Source organism: Cinclus cinclus, chromosome 10 (assembly GCF_963662255.1).
Source record: "Cinclus cinclus chromosome 10, bCinCin1.1, whole genome shotgun sequence".
Taxonomy (NCBI): Eukaryota; Metazoa; Chordata; class Aves; order Passeriformes; family Cinclidae; genus Cinclus; species Cinclus cinclus.
This window is the reverse complement of record NC_085055.1, coordinates 16,234,265-16,250,234: the sequence shown is the minus strand read 5'-3', so window position 1 is coordinate 16,250,234 and position 15,970 is coordinate 16,234,265. Positions and strand designations below refer to the sequence as shown.

The window sequence follows — 15,970 nt, the reverse complement described above, 5'->3', positions numbered from 1 at the left end:
TCCAAGGAAAGTCTATATGAGCTTATGTTCAAGTCTGAGACAGGGTAAGTCCCAGGGCAAGTCTCCTAAATATTCAATACATAAAACATGACAGATTAGTTAAAAAAATCCTTAAAGCCTTTCTTGAAATTGCAAACTTAGACTGCCTAATTATAGTGAATTTGTGATATAATTTACTGTGCAACTTTCTTACCTGCAATCCAGGGAATCCAGGAAGACCTTTTTCACCCTTTTCTCCTCTCCCAAGTATGCCCTAGAGCAGTCAAAATAGTTTTTTTAATGAAGGTGCTCAGTGAAGTGTGCCATAAATTTCAATTTTTTCATTAAATGATGTATACATTACATCAATGGATCTTGTTTCACTTGTGAGGCTCAGTCACTGGGGCTGACATCACACAGCATCACCAGCAGTGCCTAAGTAGCACCACTTACTTGAGGAACCTGCTCTGGTGTCTTCTCTAAGTTCCATATTATTCTAGGAGTTGAATTTTTAAAGTATATTTTAAGTATGTTAAGTATATATATATATATATTTTTAAGTTCTGGACATTGTTTGAGCTGCTTCAGTTAATTTCTCTGTTCCTGCTTATGCCTAACAAGTGCATGTATTATCATCTACACAGACAACTAGTACTGGAGCATGCATATGAAGCCCATCTTATTCAATGTAAATCTCATACAAAAAATTAGCTTTGTTCTCTTTTCCAGTGCCAAGTTAACAGTAGTCTTTTTATGATGGAAAATGAACTTCTGCCAAAGTGCTAGACCTACAACTCAGAAATGTGATGTTCCTGCTTCTCGCTTCTTCTCTTCTGCTAAAAAGCTAAATTAGTTTTTAACATAAACTAGAGTTACCCTTTTGTCTCAAGTTATCCTCTGTTTTTCAGGGATCTGGCAGCTTCCTGCCTATGGATTTTCATCTTCTCGCATCTCAATGTTTAAATTAATCATGTTGACAGAAAGAAAAGAAAATGCAGAATTGACAGTCAAGAGAAACTCTTTCTTCAAACAGGTGATTCTGCCTTCTCTACACTTGGGGATATCCACAATGTCAAGTTAAAATCTTTCCTCAGCCTTCTGTGGTAAATAAAAAAAGCCCAATTAAGAATACATTCAGATCATCTCTGTTTCTCTTGAGGAAAAATAATCTGTACTTGTATTTTCTTCATAGTTCCAATCCATTATGTCAACAGCCCAACTGGCAACAACACTGACTTTTTGCTACCAGGCAACATTCAGTAGGTATATATAAAACAGACTCAGAGAGATTTTCCAAAGGGTTTTGAAATATTTTTGCTTTCACACTGATTTAGCTGGTGATTAAATTTCACAGAAAAAAATGCTGTGCTTTACAAGTTTAACATAATAACTACAGAAGGACTTTGCCAGCACTACGGGAAAAAAAAAAAGTCCCATTACTTACTTTGGGTCCACGTGGGCCTCTGTATCCTGTTACCCCAGGTAATCCTTTTTGGCCCTACATATAAAAGGAAAGTTTTTGTGTGTATTAGTGTGAAGGATATGCCTATGTGCTGGTTAAAATTTTTTAAGTCCTACTCTGAATTAGAAGTGTTAAATGGTATTTTTTTAAGCACTGGGTGTGTTTCTTTAGGTGTCCTAGACACAAGAAAAGCAAGAAAAACATTTAAGTACTTATCTTTATTTTTGTTAATGCTGTCAAACCAGCATAATGACTGTGGAGGGAGACATATGTATCTTTTCACTTCCAAGGATCTGCAAGTCAGGGCTTTGTTCCTATAAATATGCATGACAGTAGTTCTTTTTTTAATGTGCTTCTCTTCCTGGTTTGATGCAAGTACTCACAAGCATAAACCTGCACTTTTGAGCACAGCCCCAGTTTGAATGGGGTGCATGGCTGTTTACATGGCCATGATTGTGTGATGTAGATGCAGCAAATGTCCCATTTCCCAGGAACGTGGGGAGTTTATGGAGGCTCTTTTGGTCCTTTCCCTCTCTTTGTACACCTGTATAGCAGCTGTTTGCATGATCAAAGCCCAAGGTCCAACATGTGAAATCTACTGGTTGAGGCTGCAGGAGCTGGCAGTGCCAACTTTACCTTTTCATTTGTGTATTTGAGGAAACCTGACTTGAGGATGTAGAGGGCTCTGTAACACAGTTTGTTTAAAAATAACATGGGTTACAAACATTCTAATGTTCTAAGCCACTCAGCTGTAGCTATGGTAGGTGTGATGCTGAAGAAGTGCAGGTTGACCAGAAAGTTGCGGCTGCCCCATTCCTGGAAATGTTCAAGGCCACTTTGGATGAGGCTTTGAGCAATCTGGTCTAGTAGAAGGTGTCCCTGTCCATGGCAGAGGGACAGGGACTAGCTGATCTCCAAGGACTCTTCCAACCCAAACCATTCCATGATTCTGTGATAAAACTTGCAATAAAAATTGACAACAAAATCACACCATTTTTATATTAAAAAGAGCACCCTAGAAGGGTTAAGGTTAGTTCAAAACTTTAGATTATAGTTGCTAGTGATATGCAAAATTTAAAGTATTAGTGAAGAGCCACCAAGAGATTCGATGGCACGGTAATAAAATTTGCCTGCCAAGATGCCTGAAATATGATTTACTAATCACAAAAAGTGAAGAAAACCAAAGCAAGGGCACTATATCCTTTCTGCATCAAGATAGTCTTCCCTCCAGAACATGAGCTAAAGTACACGTGAGGTGTTATCTCCTGAAAGCTTGCAGGAAAGGTGCTGAAGACAGGATTCTGCTGCAGCTGGTAGTTCCTTACAGAAAGATAGGTTTGTCTAATGCCATTCTTACATCATAGGATTGTACTCGCCAAGTTGAGCACTGCTAAATATGATGACAAGTTAACACCTTTTGTCCTTTGAACAGCTGAGCTCCAGGAGGTCCAACTAACAGTGGTGACCCAGGTGGCCCAGGCAGTCCGATGTCGCCCTGTGGAAGCCAAAGCAAGAGCAGAGATGCTCCACTGCAGTATTTCAGTGGCACTCTGCTTGTTTTCCTGTTGTAACACAGCACTACATATTCCTGTACCCACTGAAAATGTACTAATTACCTGCAGATAAATGTTTGCACTGAGATGTGTAAGCTTCTTTACCATCTGACCAGAAGAGTAAGATTGGCAATCTAATCTCCTATTCTCCTGAGTCATTAAAAATGATGTTATGGCTAAGGAAGTAAATGAAAATGCCCAGCTCCTGCTCCAAATCTCCTGTGGAGATAGCAGTTACAGGACTGTCAAATCTCTTATGTGTAGATACAGCCTCTCATGTTCTAGATCAAAGCCTTTGAGCACAAGACTTTGTGAATGCCAAATGAAATTACTGATTTGCTATGGAAAGTTGTGTATGTTAGACACTTGCACAAATTCTAAGAACCGATTGGACCAATTCATAGAAGTATCAAATATTCCACACTGGTTCTATACATCCTGAGTATGCCAATATAGGTGGAGATTGGTAGAGGAAATACTATTATGTGCTTCTTACACACTTTCCTACACTTAGCAAGAGATGAGATTAAGGATCTGATCTGGTCCAGCCCCTGTCATTAAGTAATCACAAATACTGTTGTGATTACCTAGGCAGAGTGTGTTCAGAATGTATGGAAATGCTAAGTGACACTGTTGCTTCTCAAAATCTTCAGAATGTGCTTGATTCCTGCAGCTTACTGAAGGAATCACTTCTGCTCAGAATTAATTTATGCAATAACTTCTGTTCTAACATGATTAGCAGGAGACAAAACCACAAATGAACGGGTTCCAGGGAACCCAACAAGATTCTATTATTCTTCTAACTCTACAAAAATAATATATTTAATATTATTTGTTTTCTTACCGGCTCCCCCTTTTGTCCATCTACTCCAATCCCTGGATTTCCCTAATTGATAAAGAATGTACACAGTTTCAGCATGATTAGAAAATACTAACATTAGAGTTTAATTAAGTAACTCTTTTGAAAAACTTGATAAAAATTAACATGAGGAACATTTCAAATAGTTGTATAAATTATTATTCCACTAACAGCTTCAGAAGTCGTTACCTACCTGCTCACCTGGCAAACCAGGGTAACCTGGAATACCCTTTAAAAGAGAATGAAGAATATGAATATGTCAGATATAGAGACAGCTTTTGAAAATTATTTCCTTTTGCTTATAGGACCTAGAGGCAGAATTTTCTCTTGGGTTGTAGCTATTCCAAAGTGCTATTTACTTCACTTGGTCACTGCTTTCAGGAGGGCTGACCTCTGGTTTCCCCCTTTCCTGTCTCCCACAGGTGGTCTTGGGAAAAGGGATTAAAGAGAGCACCAGGAGCATTTCTCCATGACCACAGACTGCCAGGATGAAACATGTTCACGCAGATATGGGAAGGAACAACATATTCTTCAACTTCCAAACTCATAAGGTAAAGCAAAAATTACTTTTAGGCTTTGATTCACATTAAGGCAAGTTCTAAAATGGGTAGACAAGAATGAAAGCATGTCCTAAGGCAAGGCTGTATAACTGTGGTTATCTTACAGGCAAGCCTGGATGGCCTGGGTATCCAGATGGGCCCGTTATACCTCTTGGCCCTCTAGGTCCCTGGAAAAGATGGCAAAAGGTCTTTTTGTGAACACAGAAACAACTTGCCCTTTTCTACACAAACCCAGCCCCTCCAAAACCCACCTTGGAGTTAGCCTACTGACCACTGGATTCCACCCACGGCCCAAAGCTTACACCATATCTGAAATCTCCCTGTGACTAGAGCAGCCCAGCACCAGCTCCTGGGTAATACTGGACAAGGCACAGTTCTACGTTATTCACTGAGAGTTCACCTTGTCAGCAATTGTGCTAGGGTGCAGGGACTTGATACAATTTATCAGTGAACACCTTTTTGAAGGGTATGGAACCCAAAGCCATCAAGAATGTGATTCAGCAACAAAATTAAACTCTCTTTCTTTCATGTTCTTATGGCTTGAATACAATGGAGTGCTATTTATTCGTGGGACACCCATTAGATACTGCAGAAGATTTCACATCTTGAATTTCACAGAGAAAATATTCTGTGAGTAGCAGGGCAACAGCTGATCCACACACAGCTAATGCAGGTGAGGATGGTCTGTTTGTACTCCTTTCAGCCAGCATGAACTGGCCATGGGAACAGACTATACAGACTTGATGTTTCTCACGCTTCATTCTGGAATTTTGCTATTTAGACAGGCAGGGAGAAGCCCCAATATTTCTTACCATACTAAGCAGAAAAAATTTAAGATCTTCATGGCAAAAAGCAGTTACAGAACCCACTGGCTGTACTTACAGGCATGCCAGGGGGTCCAGGATCACCTCTCGCCCCCTGTAATGACAAATGAACCAGTTCAAACTTTCTTGTGGGTATTTTGTAACTTTACAGATATTAAGATTATAAACTATCTGTTAGAGTTGCATATGCATTTTTAATGTAGGCTTTTTTCCCACTAAGTTTTATTAACTAGTGAGGAGTAATGGAACAATTACATTTACCATACAAGTTTTCCTACAACAGATTATTTTTTTCACAATCAGGTACTTACTGGAAGTCCTTTTCCAAAATGTGAAATATAAACTGAATTTCCTTTTTCTCCTTTTTGTCCTGGAATTCCCTTTAAAGAGAAAGAGTCTTTTAAAACATGATCCACTTACTGATATTTTACATTTCCAAGGAGACTGTATGATAACTTCTCAGGCTGTGACTTTCAGGTGCCCCTACATCACAAGGTAATCCGCAAGGATCATGAATGATGATTTTATTTTAGCAAAACCTTCTGTACAGTTAAGCAAACCAGCTTCCCACAGCTTCTGAACTCATGCTCTGTTAAGCTACTCCTTAGCACTTGGGTCCTTCAGTATTCTACAATCTTCACAAATCTTGCCTTTAGTCTTTATTTTTCTTTCAGGGAGGCAGTGGCTTTAAGCATTAGTACTCTGCCTTCCATGAAAGTTCATTGTGTGATTCAGAAGGACTTAAAGTGATACTGCATACAGATAAAAAAATAAAGGTATGGACTGTGTTAGATGCATAGAATTCAATATTTCCATCTATTAGGAAACCTGTTTTAGTCTATTAAAAAAAATCTGATACCTAAGAGCCCTGGATTTCAAGAACCAAGTTCCCATGGTACCTGCTGTGAGGTCCTTAATAAAACCTTGCTAATTGTAGCACCCTCAAAAACTCAATCTGAGTTAGCATGAAGAGATTATTTATTTTGCAATATTTAACTGTAATGCTCAGTTTACTGTTAAGAGCATGATATGTACACATCCGAAAAACAGATATATAAAGACATTATTTCTGAGGTTTTTCCATTTGAAATCCAAATACAGTGGATATAATTTAAGTAAGTTAACCATCTGACTACTGAGTTCAATAAAATGGGACACTGTCAACCAGTTTAAAACTGGTACAGTGTTCGTATCATAAACTGGCTATGCAAATTCTGCAGTCAGAATGAAACAGGGAAGGTATTTCTCCCTGGAATGGCACCATAAAAGGAAGAATTACAGCCATCTGCAGCTGGATATAGCTACAGTAGATTGCATACAGATTACAGGTAAACAACAGCTGCTAGGGAACACACTAAACAAATCAAAAGTTGTACTTATCTTTAGGTATTTTACGTGTGGTCTCTTATATAATAAAACATCTTTGTTAGATTTAGTTTATCTTCTATATGACTTAGGTAAGGCCTTACAGATAGAAGTTGCTTTCTTAACCAACAAGGTCAAGGAAGTAAAGCCAATGGATATGTACATGGTGTTAAATAGAAATCTACAGGCCAATGTTATAAATAAGAATTAGATAAAAATGTTGGCTGTAATGTACAGTCAGGTTAGTACCTGGTGCAACAAATCAATTTAAAAATAGACAACCTGCATAGAGAGGCATTCTTGCACACAAATGGTTACTATGTGTTGTTTTTCTGGTTAGCTAAGTGAATTTGCACTGGAATTTTAGTATGCATATCCAAGGCTACATGCCTATTGTGTCTCCCTGTTTTTGTAGGTTGCAAATACTTTTCTAGGCCTGCCAAAGAGCATGCTCCTGAAATTGGTAGGATTTGTGCTGTAATTTGTCCCGTGTCCCGTTTTTCCTTTATGTCACTTGTCTAATTGCAAAAAGTAAAACTCTATTTTGAAGGCCATAGTAAGTAAGAAAACACAGATTAAATTAGAGTTTCAGCAGAAGTAACCAGTTACTTTCAGAGGTATAACAAATGAGATTATTAGTAAATTTATAATGTTGTATCTTTCATAGAATACAACTGTATTTTATTCTAATTGGTATTATCTTTGATAACATCATTACACCCTTGAACCCTCTCCACATTTTTCTAATAGCTGAATTCAGCATTTTATTTAGCTCTCACTAAACATGTTTGATTTTTCATGTAAAGTGCAGTTGTTTGTATTGTGTTAGAAAATTTCAGGGAAGCTGTTAGACCAACTAATCAGCTCTTATTCATTCAGAACTAAAACTTGTTTCCACAAAAAGTCAAAAACTGGTGACTAGAACTGTTCAGCAAAATTTCTTTGTAGTTACAATAATTTACTTCCCTTAATGACAAGAATCTTTTTATCTTCACTAGTTGAGCACTACTAACAGAGCTACTTAAACAATTTCAAAGTGCCTTCCATTTTAACAGAAACAGTAAACAAGTATTAAAGTGCTAATTTTAAACATTTTAATTGTGGAAGGATCTTTGCATACACAGATACATGCCAGGGCAAGACTAGCAGTGCACAGAGCACATATGTGGTACCACACAAAGTGGTACCAAACTTTGAAGTTTGGTAAAGTAACAGGACTTAGGCTTGTTGAACCTCCCACTTAAGTCATGTCACCTAGGTCTCTACTAGTAATGCTTTTAAGAAATTTCAGGTACTAATGAATGGTATGGTGCTTTCAAGCTACTCCTTCTCAGCTGGTGTGGCTACATTCTGGGGAAACAAGTCAGAATTTAACTTTCAAGGCAGCCATATGTATTTCAAGGATATAGGACCTTATTGGACATTCATGCTTAATCTGTAAAGGTAGTGTGTTTCACTCCCATTAACCTGAGTAAGAATTCCTGGGAATTCCCTGTGCAGCAGTGTTAAGCTGGTGCCACAATCTAAGAGTCATTCTAAGAGGTGTTAGCTTGGAGGGAAAATGCACATGCACAGTGGGAATGCCTTTCACATACATAAGGACCTCTTGGTCCCATATAACCGTTTTCTCCTGGAAGTCCTGGATCTCCCCTCGAGCCATTGCAGCCATCCAAACCATGCTTTCCTCTGGGCCCTTCCCTTCCTGGGAGGCCCTGAAAGACAGTTTAATATTTATTAGAAATGCACCATGATTAATGGGGAATTACTTTTTAAATTAGCAGAACAGTTCAGAAGCAAATATATCTCAGATGTGAACAAAATGACTTCTCACAGTGGTGCTGGTTTCATACTCTTTTGCATTAGAAACGTCTTATATTCTGAATAGATTTATTTGTAGCTTAGAACAAATGAGGAAAGTATTTTATTTATTTCACTTTTTGATGCATAGCAAATATAGCAGGGACAACACTGGTTAAGAGGACCAGATTGGGTTCTCACTGGAGTGAAAAAGTAATGTTCTGTCTTCTCAGACAATACAGACTCTAGCTCTCTATCTATAGTCTTTCTTGTGGCTGCAAAGCTGAAAAAACCCACTGAAAAAAACGTTGTCTCGAGCAGCCTCATGTGTTTTAATTGTTAGGATAAAACAAGTAAAAAGAAGACACAGCTTGACTCAGGCACACAGTAATTACAGAAATTGTGATTTTTCTAACCTAGCAATAACTAACCAGTGTCCAGATAACAATTAGTTCTACTAAAAATTAGGAACTGGCCAATGAAACAATGAGATTTTTCTCGGAATGGTCTTCCTGTTGGAGGAAAAAACCATTTTTCACAGAATTAAAGATTTTTGTAAGGACAAAATAATAATTTTGACCCAAAATTATTTTTTTGGGAGGAATCTGAAAAACCATCAAGCAAGTATCCTCCTGGTCATTTACCTGAAATGCTTTTCTCAATTCTGCCTTCTTCTTGTCTCTAAATGCTTCAGTCAAATTTGTGGACACTGTTTTTAAATTAACATTTTTTTGCAAAAAGAATATGAATTTCTTAGGAACACTTCCTTTTTTTGTGCCAAATTTTGGGCTTGTGACCTCTACATTATCCAGACATTTTGGCAACAGTCCCACTGTCAAACGTGGACAGCTGACAAGCAGATGCTGCAACACCCACTCAGCATTTGGTTGTTTTCACTTTCAAAATTCAACATTTTAACTTTGATTTTGATTCATATGAAACTGGTAACATCCCAGGAATTCAGTTCTAGTAGAGCTTTTTGAAAAATGCAGTATCTAAGATACTATTTCACCAATTTTCATACTGAAGAAGACATTCATAAAAATGCATTATCACATGCTTATAAAGACATACTTAGGATCCACTTTGTTTATTCAGTCCCTATTCAGGCTAAAACTACTGGACTCAGTGGTTGGGTTTCTTCCTGCAAAAGGACTACAAGCAAAATCAGAATGTCTGAACAAAAACATCATTTGAGATATTTTCAGAGATGTTAAGAATGAACCAAGCAGACTGCAGTCTGCTATAGTCTGAGATAAGAAATACACTGCTTTTGAGCCTAGCTCTGACACATGCTCCATGGCCATGGGTAGTCTCTGCCTTCACTGCCCCACTCCTGCATGAAAATTCTCTACTTACCTCATTGGGATTCTGTAGTGTTTGTTATCAATAGGAAATGCAGTTGAAGTTAACCTAGTTATTTTAAATTTTTTAAAAACATGTAACTCTATGAGAGAAATGATGGCAATAAGTATAAAGCCAAACAATTTAGTGAGTATATTATTCTGTTAGAGGACTTGTTATGAATTTACAGGACCTGTAATTTTTATAAAGAAGTATTTGTTTAATACGTACAGGAACACCATCTAAACCAGGAAATCCTGGGACTCCAGTTGGGCCCTAAAAATGGGTGATATGAAAAAACAAAGTTGATGAGGTCATTAACTCTTAAAAATAATGAAAAAACAAGAACATGTGAATATAGCAAGAAAGAAAAAACTAGTCTTGTTTGAAATATTAATCAAAAACCACAATTTTCAGAAATAAAGTATCTGAAAAAAACTTCTAAGGGGCTAGCAGAAGACTAGTGCAGTTACCCATGTAACAGGTGGTACAGCACAAGACAAAAGTCTAATACTCAACAGTCATTCATCCTCCAAAGATTATAAAATGACAGAGAATGGGAAGTTGTCTGTAACTTACAAAATATTTCTGCATGTAATTTCACAATCCTGCTCCTATTTTGTTAATACCAGCAGTACAACTTTTGTTTACAGCATTGACATTTCAGGTGTGCTAGATAGTGACATCAGTGATTTCACTCTGAGATCAATCAAATTAGATTGTTAAAACTAATATGAAGTACTAAGAGCCAGGGATTGTACAGATATGAAAGGTATTAATCTGAACTGCAATTTATACTAAGTGGTAATAAAATTCTGTTTAGTGCAGCACTTTTTAAAGCACCATACTGCTCCCTCTAGCTCCACATTTCCACACCTTCTTTCAGGTTAAGGAGGACATAGTGTGTGACAATCTGAGTCTGTCTGTTCATCACATTTTATGTCTTCCGACAATTCTAATTTCATAATCCACAGCAAAAAAATCTCCCTAAATACTTCTTCAATAATTACTTTTCTGTAATTAACTTCTGTGAGAATTTTCTGTGAGCAAGAGTTTAGTTTGGAAAATGATTTTTGTTCATTCAGATTCTGTTTCACTCATCAGCATTTAACATTACACAATCTACACCTAAAAGAGCTGTCTGTGGTGTTTCCTACCTTATCACCTTTTTCTCCAGCTGGCCCAGGCTGCCCATTCTCACCTCTCTGTCCTTTCTCCCCTGGCAGACCAACTGGTCCTGTAGATCCCAAGGACCCAATTGGACCTTGAGCTCCCAGTTCACCAGGCTGACCCTGAAAAGAGTCCAGAAAAGTGAATGACTACTGCTGTAACCCCCACAACAATTCCAAGATGACTCTGTAGATAAAACAAGGCTTACAATGTATAAATATTCATGACTGAAAACAGCTGCTGGACAGCCTACAAAACTGTCCCATGCATTAGGTGCTGTAGGAACACAACCCTCAAGTTTATCAACTTGCTTAAGGTAATAATTTTTTGTCACCTTCATCAGGTCTCCAAGACCACCTTTCTGAGATGCTTGGGATAACCTGCAAGTCTCCACCAATTTAAATATTCACCTTTTGCAAGCCTAGGAATCCAATGAGCATTGTGTTTTCCCACCAGAAAAATGAGGACTCATTTTAGACAAAGGGACTTTGTACACAATTAGAACAAATCAAGCGAGTTCCCTCTTTCAAGTCACGGTATGCCAATTATCTTAAGTTTTTCTAGCTCACATTTTTCACAATCACTCTCATATCTTAGTGCCTCATTTAAAATTTCTGACGTTTCCTGGAGAAAAAAAATAATAGTTATTAGCTAACATATTCACAGAAAGTATCAATTTAAATAGATTGTGTTAAAATGAATTGGGGGGGGGGGGTTGAAGAATGTAATTTATCTATAAATGGATCTAAATTGAGTATTTGTACCTTCATTACCATTCAAGCTCCATAGATTTACATTAACTTTTCCAAGGCAATATACATTCTCCTGAAGCCAAATTACTTCTCTGGACTTTTCAGTCTATAACACTGGTGTGGAGTTCTTTCAGTTGTGTTGCAGTTTTTGTTCTGTGCTGCTCAACAAGTATGCAATCATAGATTCAAAGTGCTGAATAAAGCAAGCTTTCTAATCAGGCTTCACATGTGAGCTGTCTACACTTCCACCCTACAAAAAATTGTGTATTTGCAGGTCTTTATTTTTCTTTTCATTTTATATCATTATCCTTGTTTACTGATAACTTGTTCTAAACGTTTCCAAACTGAAGACTGTTTTGCTTTCTTTACAGATTTCATCCCTTAGTTATAATAAATTATTATAACTATAATTAATTGTATTCGTTACATAGCATCTATAATCAATCAATAATTTTAGTATAGAATTAGTTATTATAATTCAGTATTTTAAAAGAGAGCAAAATGGAACCCCAGACGTTCCTGAGAAAACCCTATGGCTTTAGGACCACTTGAGGGCAGTAAAAGATATTTCAGTAATCACAATTAACAGAGTATATCTTTACTTTTATGAATGGATTAATGGAAGAAAAAAAGATGAAAAGGAAATATGATCTCAAGAAGATATGTAGCAAATAACAGAATGCTTGCTTCTCAGTGTAAACATTTCAGCAAGCAGAATCTGGACAAAATCTTGTGAATTACAAGCAGGGACTTAAGCTTCTTTTACTTTTTATTTGTTTTTTAATTGTCTTTTTAAAATCAGTGTGATTTGACAGGTGGGCAAGAAGTGAAAAAATGTATGGTATGCATCATTCAATCAAATCAGCTAAGTAAGCAACAGAGAAGGTAATTTACTGCGTTTGGACAGGAACGTACTATAGGTTCATGTCACAGTGGAAGTAGGGCTGGATGACCACTGGCCCTTAAGCTATGAACAGGAACTTAGTCCAGAGGCTGGGAAAAGAAGTCCTACACTTAGAAATAAGAACCACCTGAAACAAGCATCCTCACACCAGTCATGTTCCATTTATCTTTACTCACTCCTCTCACTGCAGCCTTGATCCTGCTTCCAGAGAAGTCACTAGCAAAAATTCCAGGGCACAATCAGCATGTAGTCTCTTCTAACCATCAGAATTTTTGTGATACCAGAATTTCAGCAGTGTAAAATATTATGCAAATTAAGGGCTACTGGTATTAAAAGCTGATGATTCTGCATCCTTGTTATTAGTGAAAGGACAGTCAGGATTCTGGGTGCTGAGTGTTTGCTTGCATGAACAGTTGCAGCCTGTCTACTGGCAGTGTATTGCTTATTCTATGTTAGAATGAATTTATTAATTGAAGTACTTCTAAGGCAGCTATTACGCCCTTTAAATACCTGACTGAAAAAAAAAAATTGGACAACCATTTTAATGAAAGCATCATTTTGAGTACAAGTGAAATGAACCAGACTAATAATATATAATAAAGTACAACTGTTTGTACCATTAACTTTACTGTAAGTGGTATGGCTTTTTAGTTCTCTAAACTAGCTATTACCTTACAAAATGCATCATTCATCAACAGGAAAAGAAAAGCATATGATGTTTTGTATTCACTGTTAAATGCCTTTGTCTTTTAATGCATTTTGTTGACAACAGGTTCCAGTTTTTTAAATTAATAGTGTATATGCTCTACATTCAAGAGTTGAAAGAGAAAATTTTCAAAACATGTTATATCCTTTGGACAGTTAAGAAACATGATTTTTATTGCACTCAGAAAAAAAGCTGAGACATGTAGGCATTCTATGGTAGTTATTATACTTAACAAATAAACACTTCCAGGACATGTAGTCCTTTAGGTTGATAAAATGTCTTCATTTGCTGCTACCCTGTGAATTTAATTAACTCCATGATCTTCGGTAGAAGGTAGTGAAGTCATAGAACAGAGTCACTGAATTCAAAATTCACAATGGGTTTGGCAGCTGATACAACTTTAGCATGCCATGTGAAGCTGATGGATTCTCTCTCTTTCTTTCAGCTCAAAGACTGATAATGACTGGAGCTTTGTTAAGACCAAACTGATACCATGCCATAACATCTATTATCACATCTATTATTTGTGCCCATCCAATGTGACTACCACAGCATTACAGTCTCAGGACAGCTGTAAAAATAAAGAGGATGAAGGTAGTCATGCTCATGTGGAAATGACAAATTAGCTCAGATAAAATGAACAGAATATTATGCCCGCTCTGCCATCTGATGCCAATAAATTCCTCTAGGTTTTCAGTGCCTTGTTAACTGTCTAGGTCAGGAGCTACCATGCCAAGACTACGGTCTGTTATTTTAGCATATCCTGGGCTTGACCTGCAGTAAGAAATTGACTTTAAGCAAAACAAGGCTATATTGTTTTTTAATTAACTATGCTTCCTAAGACTAAGACTGCAAATACTTCAGAATCAGGCAACAAAACAATATTGTTTGGAAAAGGCAATGGTCAAGGTTATCTGGAATTAATTTTTTTTTAATGCATGAGACTGAAGAGCACCTGATCTTGAGAGTGCCTTGAGCACTTAATTTTCTCAAGCACATTGTTTTAAAGGAGTCTTAATTGGAAATAAAAAAAACTTCACACTACTCGAATGAATTGTCTTGCTTCTTGTTATCAATGAAGTGGAAAGAAGCCCAGTTATTACCTTCAGTAAGGACAGCACCCTATGTTACAGGCTATGGAGATGTACCAGTGATTTGTGAAATACACTTACCTTCTGTTCATAAGAACAAAAGTGAAAATGCCCAGCAATTCTCACAGATTTTAGGCAAATAATACAGCAGCCCTTTCCACTGTGCACTGGACTCTGGCTTACAACCAGTCTTTCTCATTTAACCAGGAGCAGGACAGAGCACAAAGGTAAGTAAAGCAGTCTGTGGGCAAGAGAGGAGTGCTCACAAAGGCATTTGGAGTGTTGTTTTATTTTGTAATTTGCTTAGTGAGGGGGCATCTGCTGCTGCTCTCAACTCCACCCATGTCCTGAAGCCACTACCCCTTGATCTGTCATTACAGGCCCTTGAAAATAGTCTATCTTTCTTGTAAAGAACATTTGAACCATGCTCTAAACTACTGGAAAATTTGGGAACTTATCATATTTTGCAACTTTATTATATTTTTCAATGATATAATATGCTACAAGAACAAAACACCTGATGATGCAGCTTAGTATTCACAGTGATACTTCACAGAAGCACAACAAAACATAGTGAAGTGCTGAAAACACCATTCACAATGTATACTCACGTTTGTGTTTTAACTCTGTGGAACTTTGAAAAGAAAAACTATCCAATAAGCCAGTGGGTGTCACTATTGTGTTAAACAAACTCAACAAATCATCATTTAGCACTGCAACTCTTAACTGCTAATGGCAGAAAGAGAGCTACAAATAGAGCACAGATAATTATAGAAATAGACCACAAAAAATTAACATCAGCTTAGCTAATAAAATAAAATTGAGTTTTGCTCTGTACCATTTTATTGAAACAAGTCAGTGTTGACAAGTTTTGGTTGATTCAAATGTGTAAAAAAGAATGATTTTGTAGAGTTTTATCTTGCTTGATTTGGAAAAGCTTCGCAATCTGCAGCAACTGAGGAAAAACCACCATATTCAGTTTTGTAGGATAGGGGAACCAAAAGTATTAAGAAAAGATAGATGCTGAAGAACAAAAGAAGGGATAATTAACGAGGTCAAAACTTATGAAAATTTGAAAAATGTCTAATATGAAAAATGATAATTTACAGATACTGTAGCTGGGCATCATATGTAATGAACAACCTCAAAGAGACCTTGAAGTGATTGGTGTGATTCTCCTCACAGACTGGAGTGGTTCTGTTGCTATTCCACATTCTGGTAAGAAGGATCCATTTGAACTACCAGTTCAAATCCTAACTTCTACAGTCAGAGAACTGCCTATCCCCCTGCCAAGTTACAGAAAAAAAAAAGAAAAAAAAAAGAAAAAAGTCTGATCTGCTTCAGATATAGATTTAGGGCTCTTATTCTCAGTGAATGTAAATGAAACGCAAAACTGGTCTCAAGAATATTTTGCTTTAAAACTTACAGCTAATGTACTGGGAAAAAATGATCAGTAAGTAGGAGGCAAATAATGGCAGGAATCTGGATTTCCTCAGATGCCAGTGTACATACATCTCTCATAGTGGATTTGAGACCAAGTAGAAGAATTTTACATATTTATTTCCGGACTGTGCAACTTGAAAATTCAAATACATGTACTGGAT

The 15,970-nt window shown here is 37.0% G+C and overlaps 1 protein-coding gene across 1 annotated transcript in view; it reads right to left on the bottom strand.

The window, feature by feature from the left end:
- Positions 1-15,970, bottom strand: part of COL4A4 (collagen type IV alpha 4 chain) — a 55,727-nt gene that overhangs the window by 33,238 nt on the left and 6,519 nt on the right. The window contains exons 4-14 of the mRNA XM_062498817.1: positions 10,901-11,035; positions 9,975-10,019; positions 8,198-8,314; positions 5,549-5,617; positions 5,296-5,331; positions 4,518-4,580; positions 4,047-4,082; positions 3,839-3,880; positions 2,856-2,936; positions 1,424-1,477; positions 194-253 (exon numbers count right to left, since the gene is read on the bottom strand). Of these exons, the coding sequence (XP_062354801.1) occupies positions 194-253; positions 1,424-1,477; positions 2,856-2,936; positions 3,839-3,880; positions 4,047-4,082; positions 4,518-4,580; positions 5,296-5,331; positions 5,549-5,617; positions 8,198-8,314; positions 9,975-10,019; positions 10,901-11,035 (738 nt within the window). The remainder of the gene's footprint in view (positions 1-193; positions 254-1,423; positions 1,478-2,855; positions 2,937-3,838; positions 3,881-4,046; positions 4,083-4,517; positions 4,581-5,295; positions 5,332-5,548; positions 5,618-8,197; positions 8,315-9,974; positions 10,020-10,900; positions 11,036-15,970) is intronic.